Below are 16,271 nucleotides of genomic sequence, written 5' to 3' on the forward strand. Positions count from 1 at the left end.
TCTTTGATTGTCCCTTTTTGGGTCAGTGATTTCTCGTGGCTACAGAGAAATAATTCCAGATTGGCAATGGCCATGGAAAGCTTTCTGGGGATAGTGGACTGTCACTATGGTCCCTATAAGTGGATGAGTTCTTTTAGCCAGTTGGCGTGGCAGCCACCTAAAATGTACCTCTCTGAGGCAGACCCCTCTTTCCCCTCTGTTTTTACTGACAGGGGTAAGCGGGGAGCCTCTGTGGTAATGTTTCCCCCGGGGGCACAAGTGAGTGCCCTCCGGCCATAACCCTCTTTCATGAGGTACAGGGCTCCGCCCAGTTTAAAGAGCTTTATGCTGTAGTTTTAGCTCTGTCTGAGATCCAAGGCCCTCTTAATCTGTTTTCTGATAGCCTTTACATTGTCAATCTACTGCCCAACCTTGTGGGCGCTCACATCAGACTTGACAATAATCCCATCACTCCTTTGATGATTCAAGCCTGCCATTTGTTAAAACAGAGACTAGTTCCCCTTTTTGTACAACATTTAAGAGGACATCAGGACTTGCCAAGCTTTTTGTCGAGGGGCAATGCTCTTGCAGACTGACTAGCTTCAGCCAACACAGTACAGGAAGCCACCTCTTTTCATCAACTTACACACGCTAATTGGAGGGGACTACACCATCAGTTCCCTCAGGTCCCCGTCAGAGACTTAAAAAAGATCATTAGGACATGTAAGTCATGCCAGCCTTTTCTACAAGTTCCTCTGCTTCAAAAGGGTGGAGTGAACCCTCAAGGCCTGAGGCCCAATAACCTTTGGCAGACTGATGTCACACATTTTTCCCCTTTTGGGAAGCTAAAATACATATTCCTAACAGTTGATACCTTCTCCCATGCTTATTGGGCTACAGCCCATATGGGAGAAAAATCTAAACATGCCATAAGCCATTTTCTCCAGTGCTTCGCCCTTCTTGGCCTGCCAGATCAAATCAAAACTGATAATGGTCCCTGCATTATTAGTAAATCTTTCAAAACAAAAAGGGGGAACACTCCCCCCCCATGATGAACTAAAGATGGCATTATTTACTCTAAATATTTTAAATTTTGCCAAAGGCGAACACTTCTCGCCCTTCCAAAAGCACTGGACAACAAACTTTACTTATCGGACGATTAGAGCCCAATGGAAGGACCCCCTTACTGGAGAATGGAGGGGCCCAGACCCCCTCATTACAGCTGGAAGGGGATTCGGCTGTGTCTTTCCAACCAATGAAAAAAGGCCGATCTGGGTCCCCGCAAGGGTTCTCAAGTATTACCCCCCTAAGGAGGGAGAGTTCACTGATGTCAATGATGGCCCAGAAGGCCCCCTGCCTCCTGAGGATATCTCTCTTCTTTCTCTCTTTCAGGGTCTGCAATGAACCCAATGATGCTGGTCTTCCTGTTAATGGCAATAAATCTCCCATTAGCTAGGACAGGATTTGGAGATCCCGGTCAAGCAAGAGCCATACTACACATACGAAAAACCATCGGAGACCCCTGCACAGCCTGCGCTCATTCCAAGGCCCCTCCCCCCGCACACTGTTATACTTCTACCAAAACCTGCCCTAATGGGCAACGGGCAGTTACACTTATGCAAGGGACAGACAATGGATGCCCTGGGAGAGTTCTCTCTCACCATTGTTGGCCAGGCCCCAAAACATCTTCACCTGCCCAAGGGAAATCCCCCTCTGAGTGTCCTTGCGCCACTTTTCTTGCCTCCATTCATGCTCAATGCTTTTAAGAGGTTATCCCCTGCACTCACCAGAACAAAACATACTGGTATGCAACTCTGATAAAAAGCAAGGATGAATATGCTGACTGTCGAAAGAATAGGGCAGAGAACGTCTGCTGGAATAAATTTGCCCCTATAGGTGCCTCTGATGGGGGTGGAGTCCAAGATCAGACTCAATAGCACCACAATTAAAAAACTGGTAGACAGGCTGATTGAAGATCAAAATCCCCCGATTTACCACCCTCTTAGCCTCCTGGAGATCAGGGGAGAATTGCTTCTTGATCCTGAGACACAATCAATCATACAGCCTGCTTTTGCCTTACTCAATAGAACCAATCCCGATTTAGCTAAGGATTGCTGGCTGTGCTTGAGGCCAGGACCATTACAAGCCAATGCTCTTCTTGTTAACCTGTCACAGACCGAGCCCCAGTGCCAGCTGTTACCCCCAAGTTCTAGAGTCTATCTAGACCCTCTTTCCCCTAAAGGCCCATGCTTCAAAGCTGACCCCAGTTCTGATAATACTAGTGAGACAGATGTGGGCCGAATCCACTATTCCTTTTGTCAACAAAATATTACTGTGCACAATACCTTTCTCTGTCTCCCTAATGGAACAGTCTTCATTTGTGGGGAAGACCCGTTTGGCTTTCTCCCGACAGACTGGACGGGGCTTTGTGCTCCAGCTGTAATTTTCCCTGACATTGGAGTGGTCCCTAATAATCAGAGCCTCCCTATTCCTGCTTTAGACCACATTGGAGGTAGATCAAAAAGGGCCATCCAAGTTATCCCCCTGCTTATAGGCCTTGAGGTGGCCACCAGAGCTGCCACTGGGGCAGCAGGATTGGGAACCTCTCTGCATTATTATAAAGCTCTTTCTCAACAGATGATCGATGATATACAAGCTGTAGCCAGCACAATTCTTGACTTCCAAGCACAATTGGATTCCCTCGCGACAGTAGTCCCTCAGAACCGTAGGGGGCTTGATCTCCTCAAAGATGAGAAGGGAGGCTTATGTCTCTTTTTACAGGAAGAGTGCTGCTTTTATGTGAACCACTCCGGCATAGTCCAAAATAAGGTCAAGCAACTTCAAGAAGACCTCGAGAGACGCCGAAAAGAATTACAAGCCAATTTTCTTTGGACTGAGTTACATGGGTGGTTGCCCTATATTCTATCCTTCCTTGGTCCTATCCTTCTTTTGCTCCTACTTTTCACTTTTGGGCCCTGCATTATTAACAAGATTATCCAGTTTGTCCAAAAAAGAATTGAATCAATTCAGTTGATGTGTGTGCAGGTACATTACCAGAGAGTTGCCATGGAAGCCAGTGACCCCTACGATCACTGTGAACCTTATGATGAGGACGTGTCCATTAATTCCCCCTGACTATCTCCCCGCGCACCCATGACAGGTAAGATTTCCAAGGTGGAGACAACCTAAGACAGGCCTCGGAGGATGAGTAAGCTTGGGACAACCGAAGAGCTGCAAGGTACCCAGTGACGGGTAAGATCCCCAGAGGGGGACAACCTAAGACAGGGACCTTGCCTGCCGGGACATCCCAGAGCATTTATAAAACAAAAAGGGGGAATTGTTGGGACCTTTTGCCTCTTTTAGGCCTGTGACGGCCGCAGCCTGGAGGTTTCCATCCTCCCTCATTATTTCTGAGTTCGTGGCCTAACTAGCTTCCCGAGCGCACGCTCTTGGCCCTAACTCCACCTCCCCACCTAACCCAAAGTGACAGATGAGACCCTAGTGACAGATGAGATCATCAATTCCCATTGGTTTCTGTTACTTCCTTATCTTCCCCTATATAACTAAGCCTCTGATGGAATAAAGCTGAGTTTTGCTGCACCCTTGAGGCTGACACATCTCCCAGTATGGTGTGGTTTTGTTTTTCCCGGATCTCAGGGGAGGGTGTCCAAGCCGCCGACACTTGCCTTCTCGCTCAGCCCCGGGGACAGCAGGCTGGTCCTACTTCTCCCCCCGCCTTCTTGTTGCTGAAGAGCAACATATGTGTGTTCTTGCGTTGTTCAAACCAGTTGGTTTGCATTGTTTAAACCAGTTTGGTTTTAACCAGAACCTTTGTATTACATTTTTTTTTATACCTGGTCAGACACTTCTTTGTGATCATTGATCCCATTGATAATGGGCTTGGCAGCTACCTTTCAGAAAAGATGTTGGTTCCATGCCTCCCTAACCTGCAACTACAATATCTGTGATTGATAGAAATTTTATATTGCCCATTTGAGAATGGAGCAGCACCTAACATAATAGATACTCAATAGGTATTTGTGAAATAAATTATAATCGATTTGCAGCATCTAGCAAGGACCCAAGCATATTGTAGGCATTTTGGCAGATAACAGACAACTGGACTGAGATTGGGTGGCTGCTTTGGCACCTGAGGGTGGTCCAGAAAACATCATACTATACCCAACCCTGAGTATATAACTGAAGAAGAACCTAGAACAGTGTCTTGAAAGCCATCATCATTTACAAATGTTAACACAGAAAGGATCCTTTTAGGGGAGCTTCTGATACACTAAATAATACTATAATGCATGTATCAATAATAGTATAATCCATGCATCAATTCATTTAAATGTATTTACTGACTATATCCAGGCTTCAGTTCTAAGTACATCAAGGAAACATGAACCATAGTGGTAGACAGCTTTGGTTCAGTTTGTCGGTCTGCACCAGAATTTAAACATTCTGCACCACCTGTGAGATAGCTACTTGCTACTTAGTACGAGATGTGTAGTTGATGCTGGTCAAAGGGAGCAACCCTACTAACTGTTGTTTTGCTAGTTTCAGGACTATGGACTTCTTGGTGAAGGCCTAGCCCCTTCTTGTGCTACTTGGAAATCTAAATTTGACCCCTCATTAACTACAGATGGTTAACTAATTGCTCTTACTACATATTTAATTACTAGGATAGAGCTAGCTATTTTGAGTATCAGAAAACCAGTTCTGAACATTGGCTTTGCACTCTTCAAATGACAATTATGTTAAATATTGGAATTAGATTCAGAAGTAGTGAACTGACTAGAAATTCACCTGGGATTTTCTCGTGATTCTGAACATCACCCAGTGCACTAACGGATGACTACCTCCCGCTACCCTTTACACTCTAAGGAAAATTAGCGGGGTGCAAGAGTTAAGTTGGATTCTGAGTCGATCCCTCCTGACAAATCACGTCTATCTTACTAAGGATGCGAATCCCGAGACCTTTCCAGCTTACTCTAAGGAGTTCCTCAGTGGAACACTCTGGGGAAGGCAGGTTGACGGCGACTTCTGGTCCCAAGCCCTTTTGTAAGATGTGGCCTTCAGCTTCTTACACCAGGGAGAAGGCAAAGGGCCTGAAGACTTGGGTGGAGAAGATAATGCGTATCACCCACCCCAATCCGCGCTAAGGGATCCTCCCGGGAGGGGCGAGGCGGGGTGGCGCTCCTCCCTGGGGCGGGGCTCTCCCTGGCTCCGGGGGACCAGCGGGAGGAGCTGGGTTGCACAAGTCTACCGCTGCAGGCAGCCGGCGCGATGTATCTCCGCAGGGCGGTCTCCAGGACCCTGGCGCTGCCGCTGCGGGCGTCCCCCGGCCCCGCGCCTCTCTGGAAGGAAGGTGAGTGCCGCGCCGGCCCGGGCGTCCACGCCTGCGGAGGACAGAAGCCTCGTTGGCGGACTGCAGGCGCCCGGCTACCGCAGGCACCCAGTGAGCGGAGCGCGACCCGGAGCAGCTGCAGTCTGGGGTTGGGGTGAGGGGAGAGGTCGGGGGGAGTCTCGAAGAATACGCCCCGAAACTCTTGGAGGCTTTGGAAATAGGGAACCTGTCCTGCTCGGCTTCCGAATCCGGACTGGACTTCTTGGGTTCGAATCTTGATCTTGGTCAATGATTTAACATAAGGTTCCTCATCTGTAAAATGGGGACACTATGGTCGTAAGTTTTAATGAGTTCAATATGTAGTTAAAAGCGCTTAGAAAGGTGCCTACTTAACGTAGGCATAGCTTACCACTTTTATCATTATTAGGACCGGTGCGCTCTTCAGCTTCGTGGGGATCCAGAGCAATGCGTGGGAAGATGGACACCAATCAGCGAGCCAGGAAGGGCGCGGGACGAGGTTGGGTAAACGCTCTTCAGTAAATAAACCCAAGAATTGGCCCGGCTTGGCAGCCTGAACCCCGTGAGCCTGGGTCTTAGCATATCCCGAAGAGGCCTTCGAAGCACTTTGGGGCTGCAGATAAGCGAGCTTTGGGGTCTGTTCTCCATGTATCGATCACCTTCAGATTTAGGGATGGATGGGAAAAGGGAACGTACTCAGAAATTTCCTAAAGGGCAAATTGCAGTGTGGGCTGAAAGTTTGTGAAATGAGAACTAACATATAGGACTCGCCTACCTGGTGCCTGGACCTTGTAGGTACTCATTAAGTGTGAACATGATTGTGTTTTCCACTCCAGTCCTGGCCCTGGAACCAGGTTGGCGCTGCCCCCGCCAGCTCTTCTCCAGTCCTCCGGTGTTTCCCCTCTTTTCCGTTCCTGACTGGGGGGCAGCTTTTAAGCAACCTCATGAGAAGTTTTTAGTTTTCACTTCCGACACTCGTAAAGTAGCTTTATCTCAGAGAGTGCATTCAAGCCGGAGAGAGAGAAAAACATGACTGCGGAGAATTCCATGGGCCAATTTTTTTTCCCCACTTTGATTAGGCCTGTGATGGTGGTGGGAGGGAAGGAAGTTCTCTGTCCAGCTAGCTGTATTTTTCTCTTAAAATGCCAGTGGTGAAAAATTGCCTTCCAAGTAACAGAATGCGTCATCGTTTTCCTTTATCTTAATACCGAGTAAGATAGAGCAATGTTTTCGCTGACGAAATAGGGAGAAGTTATTTATTTTAAACTTGTGAAAGTTACGCGGTTGTTGTGACTGGCGGTGGGGCTGGGAGAAAGGTGAAAACCCCTGACCGTGGCCCTTTGCATTTTCTGACTGCATCCCGCACTGTCATCGAGCACAAATATAAACACTTTATTTTGTAGCTGCACGTGTTTCAAACAATTTCCCCCTCCACTTAGGGGGGAAGAGAAGTAGTTTCAAACTTCCAAGTAGGTAGTTAGCAATCCTGTAGCAGTACTTTCTTTATCTCATTGCTGTTTTTGTAGCACTCATTTGTTCATGTGTTTTAAGAACTATTAGTGGCAGGAAATTTAGCTTCAGTCATGGATTAATTAACCTTTTATGAGTACTTCCCACTTTGATAAAAAAATTATTTCAGTTTCATTGAAGGAAAAAATTATAACTGAGTTTCATCAAATTTTGTTCTCCAAGATTTGCTTTAAAAAAATAACTTTTTAATGAATAAATAATTTAAGTTTATAATAGATGACTGAGAAAAACAGACTGAGAAAAAAAAAAAAGCAGAAACCACCTTTAATCCTACCACTCTGTGAATACCACTATATACATGCTAGTATATATAATGATCCAGACCTTCCCCCCTTGCACTTTCTTACGTACATTGCTTCCACAAATCTGATATAGTCCTGCATAGATTATTTTGCTGTAACTTTTCACTTCATGTATCATAAATATCTTCTTGTATAAGAAATATTCTTCTGCAAAAATCACGTGTATTTGTTTCACATTGTATAAGTGTGCCAACATTTGTCTAATCATTGTTGAATAATTTTTTGCCACTTTCATTGCTCTTTTAAATACTCCTGCCGTAATTGTATTTGTATGTCTTCACTTAAGTGTCTGTTAGTTTTCTTTAAAAAAATTTTTTTTGTTATTTCTGTCTGGTTGACAACTATGAAAGCTACATAAGCCATAATCTCTATTATAGTCTCTTTGGGCACATTTGTATGGAAAACATTTTTCCAAGAGATGATCGTTTTTATCCGAACTAAGAACTTATATATATATGTATATGGAAATCTTGCCAATATTGCTACTACAGATTTGTATTTAGTACAAATGTCTTAGGATTTGCCCTCTGCAAATCATAACTTTTTCCTAGCCCTCATATCCATATTTACACCAGCCTCATCAAATTACTTTGCATTTTCCCAGTCATACAACTCATGTTTTGCACATGTTGTGCCTTCTGCCTCTGGTGCAATTTTCCCTCACCTTATTTATCTGACAAACTCCTACTTTTTCTTCAAAACCCGGGTCATGTCTCTTCAACTGTGACAGCTACCTTAAACCAACTAGCTGAGTTTTTCACTGCATTTTCATACTATCGTTGGCAGCTTCTACTTAAATCTACTACAGCACTTAACAACTGCATTGAAATTTGTGTACAGTTATTTGCCTGTACATCTGTTCCCTCCTAGACTGAGCTACTAGGGTATATGAAATATACAAATTCTAGCACTACACAGTACATATATTTAAATATAATAATACAGTGTTTTTATCTACTTCTATTAGTTTGTAGAGAATTGTACTTCTAATTCAAATATGACCTTTTGCAACACTTGTCTTAAAAGAGCTTATATCTGCCCATCTTTAAGGGCTTTATATTAAAAAAATTAAGATTTCTTCCTGTATCTAGATTTGTATTATAAACTTATAGAAATGTGTGGGATTTCAACATAAATGCTTGATTTGGCATATAAATTTTATGTACAAATGTATATAATTAAGTTTTTGGAAGTCTTTTCCACATGATGGAATGCATACAGTAAATAATTTCTTTTGCACCTCATTTGACCGTTAAAATCATTGAGTACTTTTGTCATTTCCCCTTCCTTATGCCTGCATTCCTTCCAAGAAAAACATGATGCTAAGCAGGCAGATGACAGGTTTCATAAGTACTTATCAAATTAGACTGCAAAAATGTCAAGGGGAATTATTACCCTCCCTTGTAATACTGTAGATTTCCTTAAAGTAAAATCACTTGCTGTTAATAGATTCTAGGTTCACTGAGGGGAAAATTTTTTTTACGATGTAATTATTTTAAATAATTTTGCTTAAGTGGTGAAGCTAACTATGTTTAAACTTGTTTTCCTAGCATCTCTTTGCTGGATGTCGTCTAAATTCCCCGGATCATCTGGACCAAATATGACCTATTACTTGGTTGTAGGTGTCACAGTCAGTGCTGGTGGATATTATGTAAGTGTATAAATAACCGTACTGTTCAGGAAATGATGTATTTTACAAATTGTGGTAAAACTCAAAGCAATGCTAAAGTCAGAGCATGGGATAAATTAAGTTGTACAAGATTATGAAGATTTTTTAAGTATAAAATGAACATTTCTTAATACCACTAAGTGTGGGTGACTTTTAGGAAAAACAATGTAATAAATACTACTAATACTAGCTGAGAGCTGAGTGTTTATCACATGACAGACCAATGGGTCACTTAGCAATTAATTACAACAATTCTGTAAGGTAGGTGCTGTTATTAACATTGAACAGAAATTGTTTAGAAAGATTAACTTGAGGAAATGAATAGACATTATGAGTGCAGTTTTAGATTTACAGAAAAAGGAGTAGAAAGTACAGAGAGTGCCCTATATTTCCTCTCACCCATCACCACCCCTTTCCCCTATCAACAATCCTCCACTAATGCAGTATATTACAAACTGATGAGTCAGTATTCATACATTATTATTAACTAATGTCTGTAGTTTACATTAAGGTTCACTCTTTGTATAATGTACATGTATCCACCATTACAGCATCATACAGAATGTTTTCACTTCCCTAAAAATCCCGTGTTCCACCTATTTTTTCCAACCTCTCCACAATCATTTTACTTTCTCCATAGTTTTATATCTTATCAACTTCTATTATTTTCAAAAAGGAATATTTACTCATAAATTTTATAAAATAAAAAATAGACATACATAAAATTAATGTTTTCCTCCCTGGTTGGTCCCTCTATCCATTCCCCAGTCCCGGTAATCACTGTGAAATAAATCCTACTTAATAGTATGATTTTGGAGCTTAAACAGTGGAACATTTGTGAGTTAAATAAGATAAACCTACTGAATCATTCCCCATTTTGTCATAAACTTTCTAAATCAAAATCTCATCTTCATTATGAATAAAATATAATTAGTATAAATTCTTTGGAAACCATAAAAGTACATAATTATTGTATTTTTGTTTGACCCTATAAAACTATGCACAAAGGGATTTCTAGTCATAACTAGGAGCAGTTTATAAGATTATGTAAATGACCAAATCAAAATACATAGTTAAGAGCCTCAAGAAGCCAGGAAGCTTCATTCATGTCATTATATTTTTGTCCTCTAATCTGCTAGCTTTCACTCATACCCAGATTTCTTTGCTTCTGCCACCTTTCCACTGTCTAATGTTGAATTCACTGCTCAGGACTACTATTGTTAGATATAGGCCCCTGGAGAAACAGACTGGCATAGGCCGTGTGACTAGGTGGGAAGCTGGGAAAGGAAATTTCATCTGGACATTTCATCTAATTATGTTTACTAATGGTAGACGTGAAGCTGCAAAGAAGATAAATATTTCTTTGCAGAAGCAATCTTACACTGGAAAGTTATAAACTGGCTACTCCTGAGAGCTCTTTCTAGCCTGTTATCTTACAATGGAAGTAGAAATCGAACAAGATGATGATCTCTGTATCCCTTTCCACCTCTAAAATGAAATAGTTTTAATCTCAAATGTTGGAAGCCTTAATTCCTGAAAATCTTAGGCTACTTTCAGGAGGAAGGACAGATTGGGAAGCACTTAAAAACCTGTATTCTCATCCTCCCCTCCCCTTCCCTTCCTTATCCTGTACTGAAATAAATTCTATATTAGATTGATCTGAATTGAGTCTACAGATGCTCAGTAGTTAAAAGCAGTTTTTCATTTCCAAGTAAAATCTCCTACTACTAGGGCCTCTTAGAATCTGAGACAGGCCCAGGTTACATCAGTTTTTTGAGGGTCTGGGTGTATTTTAAAATTAGTGGTAGACCGTTTTATGAGAGTTGTGGTTTATTTTATTATTTTAATTAGCAAAAAAAATTGTAATTGAAGTGTCATCAATATACAATCTTATATTGGTTTCAAGTACACAACACAGTGCTTCAACAGTTACCCGTATTATTAGATCCTCACCCCCCACTAGTGCAGTTACTATCTGTCAACATAGGAAGATATTACAGAATCATTGGCTATATTCTCCATGCTGTACTACTATCCCCATGACCAACTTATATTATGATTGAGAATTTTTGTGCCCTTTTATCTCTCTCACCCTCCCCACAACCCCTCCCTCATGGTAACCATCAGTTACTTCTCAGTATCTATGAGTCTACTGCTATTTTGTTTCTTTTGTTTTGTTTTTAGATTCCACAAATAAGTGAAATCATATGGTATTTGTCTTTCTCTGCCTGGCTTATTTCACTGAGCATAACACCCTCTAGATCCATCCATGTTGTCACGAATGGCAATGTATCTTTTTTTTTAATGACTGAATAATATTCCATTGTGTATATGTAAGATGTGGTTTATTTTAAATGCCTACATTTAATAATAAATATTATCATCTGTAAACAATTTCCAAAGTCTAAATTTAAGATCCTGTCTTCTAATAGGCCTTTCATCTACTCTGTGTTTGACTATGGTAGATTTGGAAAAGCTAAATTTTCTGGGCCAAACATGAGTGTGAATTATTCTAATATTGTCATCTCTTTGATTCTGCCTCAAGTAGTCTTTTTTCTCACTTTGTGTTTTAGCTCTTTGAACAATAAAATGAATGCCTCCTGGGATGTGGCTACTGGGATGGTCATTTCAGGGATGTGGTTCCTCTGAGACCCAAGGGGGCTGACTCAGCATATTGCTCTGTACACTGGAGCTCCCACCCTACAAAGAAAACTTCCCTGCTTTTATACAAAATGTTGATTGTCATTCTTGCTGAAAGTGTTTGCTCTGCAGGTTTCAAAGCCAGATCATGCAAGTCTAAATTAACCAAACCCTGGGGAGTTTGTTAAAGGGCTACTTTGGCATCATTTCCACCCCTGAGGGTATGGATTTTCCATTTTCACAGTCTGATTTTAATGTACTATAAAATGGCTTGAAATTTGGATAGTATATTTTTTAATAAGGTATTGGTTTGTGATCATTAAAATTTTAGAAAATACTATATATAAATATATAAATTTTAGAATCTATAATCCTACCACCAATAGATAAATCACTACCAACACTTTTTAAAAAGCTGAGATAATACAAACAATATTGTCTAAGTAGTGAGATTTTCATTTAAAAAATATATCATTGGCTAATATGAATACAGGGCAGAGATAGCTACTTGAGTATAAAATAAAAGGAAGTCTGTACAATGTATCTATGATTAAGAGCTTTATTCCCAATTCTGTTTCTCATGTAACATGGACAGGTCATATTGTTGACTTTAATGACTAAGTCTAGCTTACATAAGGAGTCTTCATCAGAGTCTATAATTATGTAAACCTTTTATTGTGAGATAATTGAGTTTTACGTGCAGTTATAAGAATTAGTACAGAGAGATGTCATATATCCTTGTCTCAGTTCCCTGGGAATAACATCTTTCATAACTATAATATAAGATCACAACCAGGAAATTGATGTTGATATAGTCCATTGACCTTATTAAGATTCCACCAGTTTTACGTCTGTGTGCGTGTGTGTGTGTGTGTGTGTGTGTGAGTGTGTGTGTGTGTGTGTGTGTGAGTGTGTGTGTATGTTTAGTTCTAGGCAATTTTATCATGTATGTAGATTTGTGTGTTCACCACCACTACTGTCAAGATACAGGATAGTTTCATCATAAAGATTCCTCATGTTGCTCTTTTGTAATTGCATTCACTTCTCTCCTGCCCTCCCCTCCCTTCCTCCTAGCCTCTGGTAACCAATCTGTTCTCTATTTCTATACTTTTGTCATTATAAGAATGTTAAATAAATGGAATCATAAAATATATAACCTTTTGAGACTGGCTTTTTTTTACTCAGCATAATTACCTGGAGATTCATTCAAATTGTTACCTGAATCTACAGTTCATTTCTTTTATTATTGACTAGTGTTATGGATGTACCATAACCATTTGTTTAACCATTCAGCTGTTCTGGACATCTGGACTGAATCCAGTGTTTGGCTATTACAAATAAAGTGACCATAAATGTTTGTGTACAGGTTTTTGTGTGTGCATAAATTTCTGTTTCTCTGGGATAAATTCTAGAAGTTATTTGTAAATGCCTGTCAGAATATTTTGATTCTAGCACAATTTTTTTTCTACTTTGTCTTTATCTTTCTATCTACTGTGTGTGTCTTCAGTTATCTTTAACCCTTGCTAAGGCATTTGTTTCTTTCCTTTTTTTTATGCATTCTACTTAATCAAAGATTTCCAAAGGGGAAGCAAAGTAGCAGAGGGTATGCAATAGTTTCTTTTCTTTGAATCTTATATACCTTTATATAGCATTATATATATAGAACTTAGTATGATGAATCTTAGAGCTCAAGAAATAAACTTATGCATATGTTTAATTTCAGATTTACAAGACAGTTACATCAAAGCAAGCTAAGCACACAGAACATATAACAAATATGAAAGAAAAAACCAAAGCAGAGTTACATCCACTTCAAGGTAAAGTGAACTTATTATTTTTTCCCTTGAGGCACTGATTTTCATCATTTTAATCTAGCAATGAACACTATTTGCTTTTGGCTTCTTTACTAACTTAATCAAGAATGGCTCTGTGTAGGAGTACATTCAGAAGGCAAAAGCCCTACAAAAGTTACATGTTCCAGTGAGTGCATTTGATAAATGAAGACATCGTACATTTGCACTGCTAACCAGCAGCTTGAATTCTTTGTGGGGTAAAATTACTTTCCCCTTACTTAGGTTTCCATTCATGCAGGCATAATTTTAGTATCTGTTTCTCACAGCAGCTTGAACTTTAATTTCCCTCATTATTTTCTTAAGTCGTAAAACTAATTTTTGTTTCAGTTTTGGCTAAGACCACGTGTGTGTCTTTGACCTTAGTACACTTGACATTAGTAGAATCAGCCATGTCTGTTGAGCTCCTGGGTTGACCTGGTTGACAAAATGGCAACTACAGAAAGAGAAATTTTATTTTTTCACTTTTATATGCATTTTTTGCCTTAAAACACTTGCTTTAAACCATGTTTTCCATACCAATTATAATGCCATTATTATCATCATTTAGGGTCAGAGATAATAGCTGCTTATGAACCAATTTGAACCTTTTCATTAAGACAACTATAAGAAACAGGATGATGTCAATAAAATTATTGAATATAATCATGAGAAGGCTGATTGTAATGACAGAAAACAAATTTCCATAGCACTTTTTTATTTTAAACCTTTTTTCATACACAGTATTTTAATCAGCCCTCACAATAACTCTGTGAGATAGATATTATCAACGTCCCCATTTTACAGATGGTAAAACTGAGATTGAGAGTGATTCCTTAGAGCCATCAGCTAGCAAGTTGTCTATTTTTCCACGCTGTCTCCACACAACAGGTTGGCTGTTTATTTTCATGTTCTTTATATTTGAATAAAGCATACATGTAAATTATTTTTTTAAAGTTCAACAGGTTCAAAAGGGTTTACAGAAAAGCAGATCCTCCATTTTACCTTCCCAGAGGCAAGCAATAATCCCAGTTTCTCTACATCTTCCTGGAGAGTCTTTGCACATATAGCTATGTCGGTTTATCTTAACTTCTTATTGTCCTAACAAAAACAGTACCATATTGTATACATTGCTCTTTTCCTGGCTTTTTTCATTTTAACAGTCTACCTTGAAAACCATGTCATATCAGTACATATAGAGCTGTCTTATTTTTTAAAACTGCAGTGTTCCACTGTATTCCCAGGCTCTTTATATTAATACTCTGCTTAATGGACTAAATCTTAAAGGTGAAAAAGAGAACCTTGCGGGAGCTGAGGAAGTAAGTTCAAAAGCCTGTGAAGTATCGTTAGTGGAAGTTCAGGTGGTTGATGCTGAAGATACTCCAGATGCTACAGCTGCAGTCATAAAACAAGTTTCCACCTGTCCAGGTCACGTGGAGGCTGCTCCTGTGGAGTCCACTGCAGTCCACGCTGAAACTGGCCCAGAGGTCACAAATGCAGTCACGGGCGAAACCGCAGAAGTCGGCGCTGAAGCGACCTCCGAGGTTACAGGCGCAGCTCTGGATGAAGTTGTTGCCCTCAGGAATGATAAAGGCGCAGCAGAGAACGAAAGCTCTGATGACTATGCTGAACGAGGAGAGTCGTCTCAGGTGGAGTCAGAATCCTCTGATGGAGCTGAGTCGCAGGAAGAAGCCAGTGTTGGTTCTGAGGCCGTCTCTGCTCAAGGCTAATCTCAGGCTGAGAAACACTCAGCAAAAAATGCCATCGAGTGTCTGAGAGGTGCTTTTCTAGTTTTAGTAATCTTAGTTTTCTAGAAAAGTTTCATGTGCCTTGAAGAGTTTTTGTATATGCTGACAGGTTTCAGGATTGAGAGATCTGAGATTTTATATGTTTGAATAGTTTGCTCCTCTCTGAGATCAGAATATGACACTGCAGTAAAGAGCTTCAAGAGTTTCATCTTTGGATTTAAGTGTTGTATCAGAGGAACTGAGCTATCAATACAACCTGTATTCCCTTTAATTTTGCTATACCTTTACCTTACTTTAACGTATGTAAATCTAGATTCTTGAGTTTTGATTCAAACTCATTTAAATAAAAATTGGAAAATCTTTAGTGCTTTTTTTATTCACCAATATTTATATGTATAAATATGTATTAGTAATGCACACATATAACATCATATGAACATTGCAATATTATTTAAAAAAACATGATCTGTGGAGTACTTTGCATATAGCAATATATGCATTCTTTTTCCCATCTGTATTACATCGGGGCTATGCCAATATTTTCCATTTTAGTTAAGTTCAGTTCAAAAAATGTTTATTGAGGACTTACACCTTGTACTAGGAATCATTCATTCATGTATTCAACAAAGATTAACTGAGCACCTGTACTCTACCAAGGTATTGTTGTGTCAAGATTTTAAAAAAAGATAAAATTCCTAACCTTACCAGTTCACATTCTAGCGTAATAATGAAAGTTGGTTAGGGTGGAAGTTGTAGCTTAGATAGGGTGGCTAGAAAAAGCCTGACTAAGAAGCTACCTAGTGAGTAAAATCCTGATGGCTGTCTGAGGGATCCAGTCACCAGGACCCGAGGTGGGGAGGTGGAGAAGGAGGAGTCATTCCAGATGAGGCACCTGAGCAGTGCAAAGGATCTAAGCACGAATATGCCAGATTTCAGGCCAGCGTGGCTAAAGTGGAGTGAAAAGGAGGGAGAGTAGTTGAAGAGGACTTCAGAGAGTAAGAGTATGTATGGTTCTGCCAGGATGGGCTACATCACAATGTCTTGTAAGAGTCTGTCCAGTACTTGGAGTAAGTAGGGGAATTGTAGTGGATGCTGTTGATGTTCTTTGTGGATCCTTTAATGGGGCGGGTGCATTTACTCCCAGGTGCTGTGAGGGTTACACCCCCCCCCCCCAGGCCAACCTCCCCTTAGCTCACAACCAAGGAC

At 40.4% G+C, this 16,271-nt stretch overlaps 1 protein-coding gene across 4 annotated transcripts; it reads left to right on the forward strand.

Annotated features, from left to right (window-relative positions):
• Positions 1 to 5,200: 5,200 nt before the first annotated feature.
• MGARP (mitochondria localized glutamic acid rich protein) lies at positions 5,201 to 15,425 on the forward strand. 4 transcript variants are annotated; one of them, XM_036998539.2, is made up of 6 exons: positions 5,201 to 5,350; positions 5,757 to 5,846; positions 8,730 to 8,830; positions 13,212 to 13,305; positions 14,125 to 14,208; positions 14,746 to 15,425. In XM_036998539.2, exons 1-6 carry the CDS (start codon positions 5,269 to 5,271, stop codon positions 15,045 to 15,047), a joined length of 753 nt encoding a protein of 250 aa, XP_036854434.1. In that variant the 5' UTR covers positions 5,201 to 5,268; the 3' UTR covers positions 15,048 to 15,425. The 4 variants fall into 4 exon arrangements, with proteins under 4 accessions (XP_036854434.1, XP_017534159.1, XP_017534160.1 ...); XM_017678670.3 differs by lacking the exon at positions 14,125 to 14,208 and having other exon boundaries at positions 14,605 to 15,425; XM_017678671.3 differs by lacking the exon at positions 14,125 to 14,208.
• Positions 15,426 to 16,271: the final 846 nt, after the last annotated feature.

Source organism: Manis javanica, chromosome 5 (assembly GCF_040802235.1).
Source record: "Manis javanica isolate MJ-LG chromosome 5, MJ_LKY, whole genome shotgun sequence".
Classification (NCBI taxonomy): Eukaryota; Metazoa; Chordata; class Mammalia; order Pholidota; family Manidae; genus Manis; species Manis javanica.

Coding starts and splice junctions, on each gene's coding strand:
- MGARP (XM_017678670.3), top strand. CDS start 5,269: ATGTATCTCCGCAGGGCGGTCTCCAGGACCCTGGCGCTGCCGCTGCGG. Junction 5,351..5,756: donor CGCGCCTCTCTGGAAGGAAG/GTGAGTGCCGCG, acceptor TATCATTATTAG/GACCGGTGCGCTCTTCAGCT. Junction 13,306..14,604: donor AGAGTTACATCCACTTCAAG/GTAAAGTGAACT, acceptor TAAATCTTAAAG/GTGAAAAAGAGAACCTTGCG.